At 40.7% G+C, this 13,025-nt stretch overlaps 1 protein-coding gene across 1 annotated transcript; it reads right to left on the bottom strand.

Moving 5' to 3' along the window:
- Positions 1 to 6,872: 6,872 nt before the first annotated feature.
- On the bottom strand, positions 6,873 to 12,752 carry LOC118405960 (protocadherin Fat 4-like). The gene is made up of 7 exons (XM_035805814.1): positions 12,548 to 12,752; positions 11,738 to 11,913; positions 11,319 to 11,517; positions 10,632 to 10,879; positions 9,438 to 10,446; positions 8,953 to 9,028; positions 6,873 to 8,043 (listed from the first exon to the last, which is right to left on the bottom strand). The coding sequence occupies exons 1-7, from the start codon at positions 12,750 to 12,752 to the stop codon at positions 7,803 to 7,805; spliced, it is 2,154 nt and encodes a 717-aa protein (XP_035661707.1). The 3' UTR covers positions 6,873 to 7,802.
- Between the last annotated feature and the right edge of the window lie 273 nt (positions 12,753 to 13,025).

Below are 13,025 nucleotides of genomic sequence, written 5' to 3'. Positions count from 1 at the left end.
CTAAAAGCACAGAAAGGCTGGACTCCAGGCTAGAGTCAAGCCGGGTGTCTTTGACATACACTTCAAGGCTTGTCATCTTTCCATGGACTATACCTGTTTGATATCAGCATAGGGGTAACAGACCTGGTACTGTATTTAAAGAAAAGCGTTTATCACATCGCCATTGCGCATCAAATTTGAAAAATTCTAAGACTAAAATATGTTATGCTGTAAACATTAAAAAATGCCACGCTTACCTGCACGCATCAAGGAGCACATCTTCTTGGGTATCTCGTGACCGTGGTCCGTTGCTTGCACTCGCCGACTCCCAACCCCTGTAGTCCATAACGGGGGACGGTTCGCCACAGGCGGTGGCGGTGGCGAATCCTCCCCGCCGTTAGTCCCATTCCCTACGGCGTATGCGTAGTCCTTTGTCCCTGGTAAAAAGTCGTATTGATGTGCAGTGAAGGCCGGTGTCGTTAGGTGCGCTGTTGACATGTGCTTCATATGGCGACGCATTGATACCAATTTCACAACTAGCCCTAGGGTTAACTTAAGCAACAGCCCAGCAAAGCCACAAACACCATAAAGGATATAACGTTGGTTAGCCAAGTCAGTCTCTAAGTTGTATTTTTCTGTGTCGTCGCATGGTGGCGTGGTTGAGAAGGGCGGTGATGTAGCTATCGAGGAGGCAGTTGTTGTGCGGGTGGGATATGGTGTGGTTGAGACTCTAGATGATGTAGTTACTCCAGGACAAACAATTGTTGTGTCTGCAAAGGCAGACCATAAGAAGGTGTAAATGATGTGAGCTCTAAAAACTTTGTCAATGCCATCATTCATCCTGGAGTTCAGCCTTTGTCCGCTGGGGGTTACTCCGTGTACAAAGGACCAACGGTCACTACAACGCCATTTGGTAACGGTGCCTAGTCTTGTTTGCGGACTAGTGACAGTTGGAAGCGGAATAAAACTTAAACAGTTACCGGTATATGCCGGTACACACCACAGCTCTGTCTGACCATTATAAAAGACGTGTTAAGTTTATATCTATGAAGTATATAGTATTATGTGTGTCTATATCTATCCGTCTATCTATCTATCTATCTATCTATCTACCTACCTTACTTGTAACCTATCTCTCTCTCTCTATATATATATATATATTCTATAAATCTCTCTATCTATCTGTCTACATGTTCTATAAAATCTCTCTCTATCCCCCCCTCTCTCTCTCTCTATATATATATATATATATGTGTGTGTGTGTTCTATCAAATCTCTCTCTATCTATCTATCTATCTGTCTATCTATCTATCTATCTATCTCTCTCTCTCTCTCTCTCTCTCTCTCTCTCTCTCTCTCTCTATATATATATATATATATATATATATATATGCGATATTACAGAAATCCTGGATGACATACAATTTAACGGTTAATGTTCTGTTACGATTGCAAGTTGGGTATAAAAATGTATTGACACTTAATAAAATATCGATAAACTAGCAGAACTTACAGCAGCACGAGATGTTGACCTCAGGTGCGGGTAGAAAGTGGCGGCCATTATAAGATTGCCAAGTCGCTGTGATTTCCTCGGCAACTAGATGACTATCTGGTGCAAAGAGCGCAGTATGAGTACCACCGACGGTCGGTCCTATGAGCCAGTGACATAGCGAAGACCCATCCCCGAAGCAGTAGAGAAAGTCATTGGTTGTGTCGCTGGCATAAACTGGGCGTCCTTCGTTCGTGTAGTTAACTCTTGTGTAGGTAGTCATCAGTGTAGTTTGATATGTGGTGGATCCATATACTCGGATAGTGTTGCAGCCAGGAACACAATCTGTATAATCATTAAGATTTTAAATTACGTCCATCATTTTGTGAAAATCATCCAATTATAATCGGACATTTAAGTAAAAAAAACTGCTATACCGTTATCAATGGGATTTCACAACTGCTATGCATATACTTAGCTCATTTACGTTTGTGACCTCATTGTAAAAAGAATCCTATGTTCATAATTTATGTAAGTAAGTGCTTTACGTCTGTGGCCGTAACTGTAACTGAACTAGAGTTCGGCGACCTCATACCTCCATGAAAATTTAAAGCTTTCGTAAATTTCATGCAATTGACTAAGACATTAACATAATGTATGCATTGTGTTGTTAATCATTGACTAACGTTCACATGTCACAATTATAAAATTCCCATTATTAATCATAAAGATGTTTTGCAATTTTTACATAAATTATGCAAATAAGTTCCATATTACCATATTTGGTATCTGCTTATATTCCACCAATCATAATTAACATGTGTTACATGTATTGAGGTCCAGTTATTGAAAACAATGGAACTGTAAAATTTCCTCATTAATTATGCAAATTCAGTCATCATTTGCATAACATGTATATCATTATGAAAATCTTTGCCTAAGCTACCTGCATGCCTAAAATGCAGGCAATCCGTCGTTCCTTTCTGCAGTTATCCTCTTTGGAGTGTCTTGACAAAAACGCCCCTGCAGTTCCACAATTGAATGTTAGGGGACTGAAACTTGCCCCACTTTGTCATGACGCTAAAAGCTATCTACCACCCAAATGTCACGACCATATCACGTCCGGGACAAGAGATACATTGAAAAAACTGCTATGATAGAATATTCTCATTAATTATGCAAATGTACTCCTATTTTGCATAATTAGTATTTTATCTTGTACAACATTGTCTAAGGTACCTACATACCAAAAATCATGAAAATCCGTTATTCCCTTCTTGAGTTATCCTCGTCAGAAGTTTTTGACAAAAATGCCCCTGCTATCCCAAAACTAGACGCTAGGGGGCCCAAACTTATGTCATTTTTTCCTGAGCACAAGAGCTATCTAATACTTAAAAATCTTGACCATAGCATGTTCAGAACACCGAGATAGAAAAACCGGAAGTTGCGCTGCAGTACCAAGGTCACACACAAGGGGGCCCAAAATTGACCTTGACCTTCGTCTTCCCAACCCCTACCCACATACCAAATATCATCGTAGTCCATCAAGAGATTCTCAAGTTATGCTGACCACAATATGCGGACACACAGACAGACACACACACACACAGACACACACACAGACACACTCAAAACTATACCTCCATTTTTTCATGGAGGTAAAGAAGCAACACCTACATGTAGTGGTGCAGTACAATGCAAACCAGTCAGTCAATTGGTTTTTAATAGTCACATTAAGCTAGCCTGCTACAGTTAGATAGTGTGATCTTTAGATACTGTCATCGAGGAAAAAAACACAATCTTTACACATTTTATAAGGCATGCTTAAAGATTGGATATCGTGCAGTGAGACTTGTAAAGACTGTATCAACGAAAAAGTTTGCTACGATGAGTGCTTGTACCTGGTGTTGGTGTACAAGCTGTGCTGGTGGTACATACAGGTGTAGAAGACTGTTGAGGTTGTGCCTTTGTGCTTGTTGCACCAACTATTTGGAGAGGTAAAAGAGAATATAGTACAGGAATAGTGGGGTTTATCAATGACGATAAATGCCTGGTAAGTCTAATGGTCTGAAAATGTTTTGTAACAATATCCAGAGGTACCTGTCAAACTCACATGGGTCATTATCGTATTCGTACAATATTTGACAGGGTATTGATAAATTTACTATCCCTTTTGCACCGGGATTTTGAAAACTGCCACCGGGTTTGGAAATCACCATTGTGAACAGTCACGAATATGATCTTGCACACTTAGAAATAGATCCTCCCGGATGACCAACGGGAATGCGTGACTAATAAACCATTACAGCTGATAGCTTATAGTTTCCTTTCTGTTTCCCTCAGGAAATCTATTTGAAAGACGTAGAAAGAAAGGGATACCCTTTACGCTAATTGCTGTAACTGATATTCCTTGTGAAGATTGTTCATTCGTTTTACCGACCATCTGCAACTAATCACACTGTAACGGGTTGTGTATGTTTAGGGTCTCCATTTCTGTTTTTGTTCCAATAATGAAACTGTCTCAGAATTTCAGATGAAATAAATGTAAATCGTAACGCTTAAGTTGAAATAATTGAACGGATGAATATAATTGCTATTGAACAAAATAGTTTCAGTTGCAGTTACTGTTATTCTATGGCATCAAACATCTCTTATTGTTAGTAAGGGTGCGGTCACATAGGTCGTGCGATCGTCGTACGATTACTAATTTCCGGCATTTTGGAAGCCAAAATGTACGTGTACAGCAAAGATCAACTGTCTTCGTACACAAAATGCTGTTTTGAATTCATGTCGGTGGTTGGTTCTGTCACGGCCTACTTGAAAGTCTTATAGTATCAAAATCGTACGACGATCGCACGACTTAAGGCGCAGTCACATACGTCATCATACGTATACGGTCACATAGGATCATCGTGCAATCGCTAACCTAGGGCTTTTTTCGGAGACTTTTTTCCAAGTCTTATAGCATCAAAATCCTAGTACGACGATCACACGACTTAAGGCGTGGTCACATACGTCATCATACGTATACGGTCACATAGGATCATCGTGCAATCGCTAACCCAGGGCTTTTTTTCGGAGACTTTTTTCCAAGCGTAAAACCCTCATCCCGTTGAGGTTACCCCCACTGTGCCTCACACATATGCCGCTCAAAATGCAGTAAATCGCATTGCCAAATATGAAATAAAATGTAGCATTCAACACTCTCAGCAAATCTGTCTCTCTTACATTTATTGTACCTTACTTCTGGGCTGAGATACCTTTAGCCCTAACTACAAGTTTGTTTAGTTTACATTGCGATTTTTAAATAGCAAATATCTGTTAGAATCAAACTATAGACGTTTTTGTAATAGTACCTGACTCAAACCCTTCAAAATAGCTTTCTTTCGGCACAACAGCCGTAGCATGTTTTTGAAAGATCATTTTTTTAGTTTACATTACGATTTTTAAATAGCAAATATCTGTTAGAATCAAACTATAGACGTTATTGTACAGTAAAAGTACCTGACCCAAACCCTTCAAAATAGCTTTCTTTCGGCTCAACAGCCGTAGCATGTTTTTTAAAGATCATTTTATTTGCAACTACATGAAAATACAGAAAGTTTAGCACCTAATCGTTGCCAAATGATGTGACTGCTACATTGTGTTTAAAAAAGGTACACACAGAAAATTCAATATATTTTAGGAAAGAAAGACTTACCATACATGAAAATCACCAACTTGATATGTACGGTAAACATCTTGACTCACGCTCACGGCTGCTAGATTGTCGGTAAGATGTTGCGGTATCCAGAAGCAAGGTAATTATAAGGTAAGGCAACAACGTCATTACTTGTATATTCTAGTAGGGGCCATTACAAATTCCAATGTCTTTGCTGTACAGAACAAATTTTAACTAATAACACCACCTTGTGCAAATCGAGTGGTCACATATATACAGTGCTCGGTTTGCTTCATGAAGTAATTTTGAATTAGAAAAACCTAGGACAACACCTTGAAAAGAGCATTTAGGTATAGAGCAACATCAATGTGGAACCGGCTGCCCAGGTCGCTACAGTCTGCCCAATCTTTTTAAGGTCTTTCAAAAATGGCCTCTGTGATCAGTTCTCCAGTATGAACTGAAACTAGAAAAACGATCTTGGCTGTTCCATTGACTTTTGTGCATTGGATATATAAATGTCATTACCGTTTTTGATTGACATGTATGTAAATATTGACGTTTCGTATGCACGTCATTGTTTGTAATGAAGTTCAGGAAGATTAGTGGCGTGCCCTAGGGCACTGCACTAATGGATTTTCAAATTAAGTCTCAAGATGTATAGCGTACTTGATATGACGTCTTAACACACAAACTGTGAAACCTGAACATGACAGTCTTCCTGTCAAACAGGTGTCTGTGGGTGTAAGCATTTGGCAAATAGAGAAAGTTTGACAAATAGAGATTGCTTCGGTACAAAGATGTTGCTTTGAGATTATCCCTTTAGAATGACGAGGGTGCATTAGTCAAGATCGCGTTACGCACTATATGGTGAGAGAGTCTTCAATCTTGTCCACGTCATTGACTCCGGGTTTGTTGATTACATGTTGTCTATATGTCCTATTGATAACAGTTGATCTGCGTCTCTTCCGGCTTTCCTCTCCTTTTGGACGTCATGTCTTCTCTACAATTCAACTAATAGCTTCTCTTCCTCCCAATATCGTTTAAAAGGTTCATCAGTCACGTATGTATCCAGTTACTATCAATTTTCTAACACTAACACTAACAGTGACTGTTTTTTTTAAGGTAGAGTACGCACCTCCAAATTTTCGATGTCTAACAACAGCACATCTTGGTCACGGAGAATGGCCTAGTCTCCATCTCGCGAGAGAACATGAGGCTAGGTCAGGCTTCTCCGTGACCAAGATGTGCTGTTAGACATCGAAAATTTGGAGGTACGTACTCTACCTTTAAAACAGTCACTGTTGGAAGAAAATTGATAGTAACTCTTCCTCCCAAATAGTTATAATACTTAAACTCTGTAGTACATGATATACCGTATGATATAAGATGTAAACTGGCATTCTTTATCTAAATTTTAACATCTGATGTTCATACCACTTAGTATAACCCGTTAATGTCCAATACGAAAATAAGACAGGTAATACAACTTATATATTTTTCTTCAAAATATATTTTTTTACATTGGTCAAGTCATACATTTTCAGGTACGTTATATGTTAGACGCACCCACGTCAAGAAATAACGGAAACAACTTGTCAGTTATGTATGGTAGTAATTAGGGCTGGGTATCGGTACAGCGTACTGCATTAGGTCCAGGTTCAGGTCCGGACCGGGACCTGATCCTTTGGACCTGAACCGGACCTGGACCTGAATTTTCTGTACCGGTACCCAGCCCTAGTAGTAATGTACAGTTTAAATGATATATCATTTGCCGTTTAATTAGTTAGATCTATAATATGATAATAGTATCCAAAAATCAGGAGCACAGACATACAAAAAGGATTTAAACAAACAATACAGACTAATGTATATCCATATAGAGCCTAATTACATATTCATATTTGCTTAATTTGCGTAGCTTTCAAGTTGATTGCTTTACGATCATAATATCATATGATATCATATGAAGTGAAAATATGCTTTGCAATTTTACACTACAAGATACGCCACTGAAAAAATATTTTTGTATAAAATTTGGTTTTAAATCTTAAACATAAGATAGATAGTGCTACAAGCTCTATTATCTTGCATATTTTTGTTAAACACAAAATAGACACTGTCACAAACGCATTTTTTTATTTCTTTTTTTCTTGTTAAACACATGCTGTCTATTCTTGTCCTATTTACAGTTATACTATTTTTCAATTCCTAAAAACCCTGGGGCATGAACTTCAAAACATAACAAAGCTTAGACGACATCTAGTACATAAACTCAAGCACACACAAACGCACACAACGATATCCCAGAAAATAGAATAAAAAATACATGTAGTGGTAATCACTATTAGTTACAGGTTTGCGATAGCAGAACCTGTATTGTTTTTGCTGGCATATGTGGGCGCCGCCATTCTGTTTTGCTGTGTACGGCGGGAAGGGTGGTGCTATTTTGGATTTGACGGATCAGTGTGCTGTATGAAGTGATGTGATGTAACGGCTAGGAAATGTGATCTTGTGGTCTTGTCGGAAACGACAGGACGGCAAGAGCCACAAGCATGAAGGGTTAGTGTATTGTATAAAAGGATTGGAGGAGATGACTAGGAAATGTGACTAATTTACAAACAGATTTTGATACTTTGCCAAACATACCATCTATCAAAAGAAACGTTTTATCGTTTATATCCGTGTCTCCGTTGGCAGCACATCGTAATCAGGTGCTGGGATGTCTTTAGTGTACACTTGACTTCGCCTGTTCATTTTGTCATTTTGATAAGGGTTGTTGGGCTGTCCTCGCTGGTTGTTTTGACGTGCCTGATTGGCAGGCTTCAGGTACCCATACTTATCAGCTTCAGCGGTTTCAGCTGTTGGCGAAGCAGTATTGGAAGTATCTCGTGTGTTGAGCTGTAGATAATCATATCTGAAATGAGAAAGCTCTTGATGTTACCGCACATGAAACCAGTTCAATACATAACTAATAGAATTGCAAAGAATATATATGCAACCATTACCATTATCCTGAGATTTAAACTCCAACCAATACTGGTATGGCATTTCAAAAATTACGTTGGGGGAAAATGGCTAGGAAGGCAACACTAGTACTATTTTTGGGTTAAAGACAGTCACGGAAAATGCACTGCACTCAACTTAACAGTGTCTCATACTTGTAAAGGACAGAAGGTAACGGTAGTCCTATAGCCATTTTGATGAGGTAGTGAGGTGTATGTCTCTTTTCAGCGTCTGTTACCTCCCCAACCGAAGTCTGGTTCCAATTCTTACACCTAGGTCAAATTATGAAAATATCTTTCCTAAGGGCACAATGGCGGAAGTATGACAGGATTTGAACCACGGATCTAGGATCCTGGGCCGAATATTTTGCAGTTACGCCAGGTGATTCGACAACCCTACATAGAATCTCATGGGTGGAGGGAATACTACACAACGTAGGATAACAATGCTAAAGCTAATGGCACAACCCGCCGTACGTGCAATTTGTCCGTACGTTTTTTGCGGAGGTCACGTCCGCCACGTATTTCTGAAAACGTTCAGGCTGTACAGGGCAGGCGCGTCGCCCGTACTGGCACGTACGGGGGGGCGAATCTGCAGCCCGATGACACACAACGTTTTGCCTGCATGTAATGTTATACGGCGTGTCTGTGTGCTCCAAAATCTGTCGGATTCTATACGGAGTTCGTACTGAGGAGGTTCTTGCCACTTTCGGATCGCAAAAGATTGCCCACGTTTTGGCACGTATTTGCACGTGCGGCGGGTTGTGCCCTTAGCTTAAGCTTGCCACGTTGGGCACGCATACTGGATGGGGAAAACTTACTTCTGCTCTCTGTAGATGCTGTTTCTCGAGCGATCATCCGCTGTTCGAACTTCGAGTCGGTTCTGTCGCTGTAGTTCTGTTTGGATAAAAAGAATAGCATAATATTATGTCATCTTACCCGTATTAAGTACCATTTAGTCAACATTTATCAAATTTGAACAAGCCACTAGATAAAGTTAAAATAGCACATAATCCATCATTTGCCCCAATTGGCGCCGATTCAAACAAGAAGGACTTCCATGAAGACAAGGGTGATTTCTGAGGTATTACATTACTCAGAGAAACAGCAACAGCATCATATCCAGCATACGAGCAGACACCATACTAAACTACATACAAATTCAGCATAGGGCTCGCGAGATGCAGCTGCGAACAGCATAACAGCAAATACAATACTCCGTAAGGAAATGATCCTCGTCCCCGGAGGTACAAATGCTACACTACACTAAACTACACTACACTACACTACACTACAGTACACATACCTGGCCGCATCCTGGAGCGCATCTCCATCGCTACATTATGACTACGGTCCGTTGCCTGTGCTCTACGCTCCTCGTTGTTGAGCGTCAGCGGCGGACGGTTCGCCACCGGTGGCGGTGCGGGCGATTCATCATCCGTACCAGTTCCCTCGGCGTACGCGTAGTCCGTCATCCCTGGTACGTAGTCGTACTGAGGTGCAGTAAAGGCTGGAGTCGTCAGGTGCGCTGTAGACATCTGCTTCACACGACGATTAGCTGATACCAATTTCACAAGTAGCCCAAGGGTTATCATAAGCAACAACCCAGCAAATCCGGAAACTCCAAAAAGGGCATAGCGGTGGTTATCCAAGTCAGTCTCCAACTTTTTTGTATCACTTGGAAACGCAGTTGGCGCAACAGAGGTGGTCCCCAAATGCACAACATCAACCCAGACCGTTGCTGACCCAGTACGTGAGTTTTCTGATTGGTCAGTTGCGATGACAACCAAAATGTAGTTGGGTATCAAACTTAAGCTTTCTAGTGGCCACTTTGTACTGATGAGTCCCGTGTGGGGATCAATTACAAAGATGTCTCTTGCATTCCCTGTTGCGATACCGTATGTCAGTCTGCCTTCATTTGTTGTACAGTTTGCAGACAAGGAAACGTTGCAAGAGTCCGGACAATCCATGTCACACGCGAAGATGTTGAGGTCTGTCAGATTGGTGCCTACTTGTAAGTCCTGTTGGACAGTCGTTCGGTACAATAGTTGGCTGAATACTGGAGCATGGAGATTCGGATTTCCAACGAAAATAGATATGGCACCATAGTCAGTTTTTCCACTGCCGTCGTTAACTATGATGAAGAGAGTATGCTCACGCTGTTCGGGAAAGTCCTTGATAGTAAAGATAAGTCCGGTAGTTTCGATGATGGAGAAGTATTCGTGGTTGGAGGGGATGGTCTCAAAGGAAAACTCATTGACAATGTCAGGATCATCAACTTGCACTTTAAACACCGGGGTGCCAACTTGCGACGACTGTGAGGGAAAAAAACACATTTTCTTCATCAAATTCCTTCGAAAATCGCCAAGGTTCGCGAAAGGGACTACGGAAATAGAAATTGCACTTGCAGCAAGCTTAAGGCTCTTTATATGGACATTCTTTAGAGATATTTAGAAAATTCAAGTTGTACTCATACTGAGAAGGAAAGATAACACTATACCTGTGGAATTGGTACCAGTTCAGTTGGGACAATCAGAGTTGGAGGGTTGTCGTTCACGTCGTTTAAGGTGATGTGAATCAAGGCTGTGCTTGTCTTTGGTGTTGCTCCCTGGTCTACTGCCAGTACAGTCAGGTTCAGTCCAGAGATGTGTGCCTCGCGGTCGAGGGGGGCGTTGGTCACAATCCTCCCGACAAAAATATCTTGGTTAACGTCGGAGACTTCCTTCGTGGTAGTTACCCTGAACAAATCTACGTGGAAGGACGAAATCTTAATGGAAAGGTCATGGATCTAGGTCATAACTTGATGTGTCTGTGTTGTTATGCTGTATGTATCATATAGTCTTTTTTACTAAGGGCCAGTTGTCTGCAATAAAAAGTTAAAGAAAGAAAGATTTAATTTAAAAAATGAATTTCATCATTCTAAGCCATGCCTAGAGATGAACAATTTAGAATATCAGTGGCCATGCCTAAGATACCTAGATATGAACAGTTAGATAACTCATTATTCAACTTTGTCTTGCTAGATGACGAGTAAGGTAGAAGCAAATTTGCATAAAGCAGTATCTCGCTTTGTTTACTTATTTATTTATTCATTGAGCTTTTCCATAAGAGTGGATGATATGATGAAACGTGTGTTCCTAGTCAAGGTCACCTTTCAATGCCACCATACCGACACAAACATCCATACCTGAAATGTTATCATTGCTCGGAAGCAAAAATATGACTTGTCCTTCAGCCTCGGTATCGTTGTCCGTCGCCTTTATTTTTGCCACTTCTCTTGGTCGAGAATTCCACACCGTTCCTGTGTCTTCATCCATTGTGCGATATACTGGAGTATTCAGGAATTCTGGCGCGAAGAAATTAGTGTTGGCAACGTCGATAACAACCTGTTGCAACATGAAAAAAAAGATTAATAGATGAACTTCCATAGTATGTCTTTTTTTGTTTGCTCACTGCTAGATAGATACATTTGCCTATAAATATGTCTAGCTAGCTATCTAGCAGTCAAATCTAGCTACTACGTTTGCCTTTGAAATTTCAAAGGTGAAGATGATACACACAGTTGAAACTCGGCAAAAGAGCACACAAGTTTTTTTCTGTAAATACCGTTGTAGTGTTGCTCAGTGGAGGTTCTCCCATGTCTGTAGCAGTGACGATCAGTTCGTATTGCTGAGTATCGTCGTACAAGAAGTGAGTTGTGACCCCGATCTCCCCAGTAGAGCTGTTTATGTTGAATAGCGTTTCACCAATCGTGGCTCTTATGGGTTTTATGCCATACTGTCCTAAGAATGGATAAAAAGCTGTATGTAATACAATGTATTCTGAATACAAAACAGCATGTAACTGGATAATATCACTATCATTGCAATCACTTTTTAACAGCCCCATGCTAGCATAAAGGGACCCTATAATTACACGAGCGTATCCTAACGAGGCCATCTAGCAGCTCCGGCTTGGCTAAAAGAGAAAATCTACCAAATACAGCCTAAATACACCACATAGCAACCCCATCTTGACAACAGAGACCAGAGATAGCAACAACCTCGGCCTATAGCCTAAAAAGACCATCTAACAACCCCAGCCCATTATAGACTATGTCACAACGTAAGATTAAGCCTATCCAACAGACACCATATAGCAAGACCAGCCTAGCCTTGATATACACCATATAACAACCCAAGCCTGGCCTAAAGGTATCATATAGCAAGCCCAACCTGGCCTAAAGACACAATAGAGCAGGCCCGGCATAGCCTGATAACAAAGACACCGTTTTGCAACCCCAGTCTAGCCTTAAAACATCACACATAGCAAGCTTAGCCTAGACTAAAGACACCACATAGCAAGTGTAAAGGAACCATATTCAAGCGCAGTCTAGCCTAACGACAGTACATTCAAAACTGTAACATTAACTCAAACCTGTTATGCTGTACATTATCTGTGCATTAACGCCAGAATCTCGGTCATTGGCGCTGACGGTGACCAAAACTTCCGTTGTTGGCAAGCCACGATGAGTTGAACTGTTATAGTCGTCACGGTCAAATATGGGTGCGTTGTCGTTGACGTCTGTTACTTCAATCGTCAGTCGGACACTGTCAGTTCTACTTGGATGACCATTGTCCATGGCGGTGATCGTGAGATCGTAGTTGGACTTTTTTTCATAATCCAAACGACCAGTCAGTGTGACAACACCAGACACATCTAGGGATAAGACAAGACAAGGGTTAATATGCATTTTCCATTAAGAACACATTAGGATTCACACCGTACATAGAAATATTCTAAAATGTTACTAAATAACACTGTTTATCAAAATTGCACCACCAACATTGCCGAGAACACAGCTGCCAAATACACACAAATGTATACATGTTCGTTCCATTTTATTAATTCAAGT

The sequence above is a fragment of the Branchiostoma floridae genome, chromosome 18 (genome assembly GCF_000003815.2).
Source record: "Branchiostoma floridae strain S238N-H82 chromosome 18, Bfl_VNyyK, whole genome shotgun sequence".
In the NCBI taxonomy this organism is placed as follows: Eukaryota; Metazoa; Chordata; class Leptocardii; order Amphioxiformes; family Branchiostomatidae; genus Branchiostoma; species Branchiostoma floridae.
This window is presented reverse-complemented; position numbering and strand designations above follow the sequence as displayed.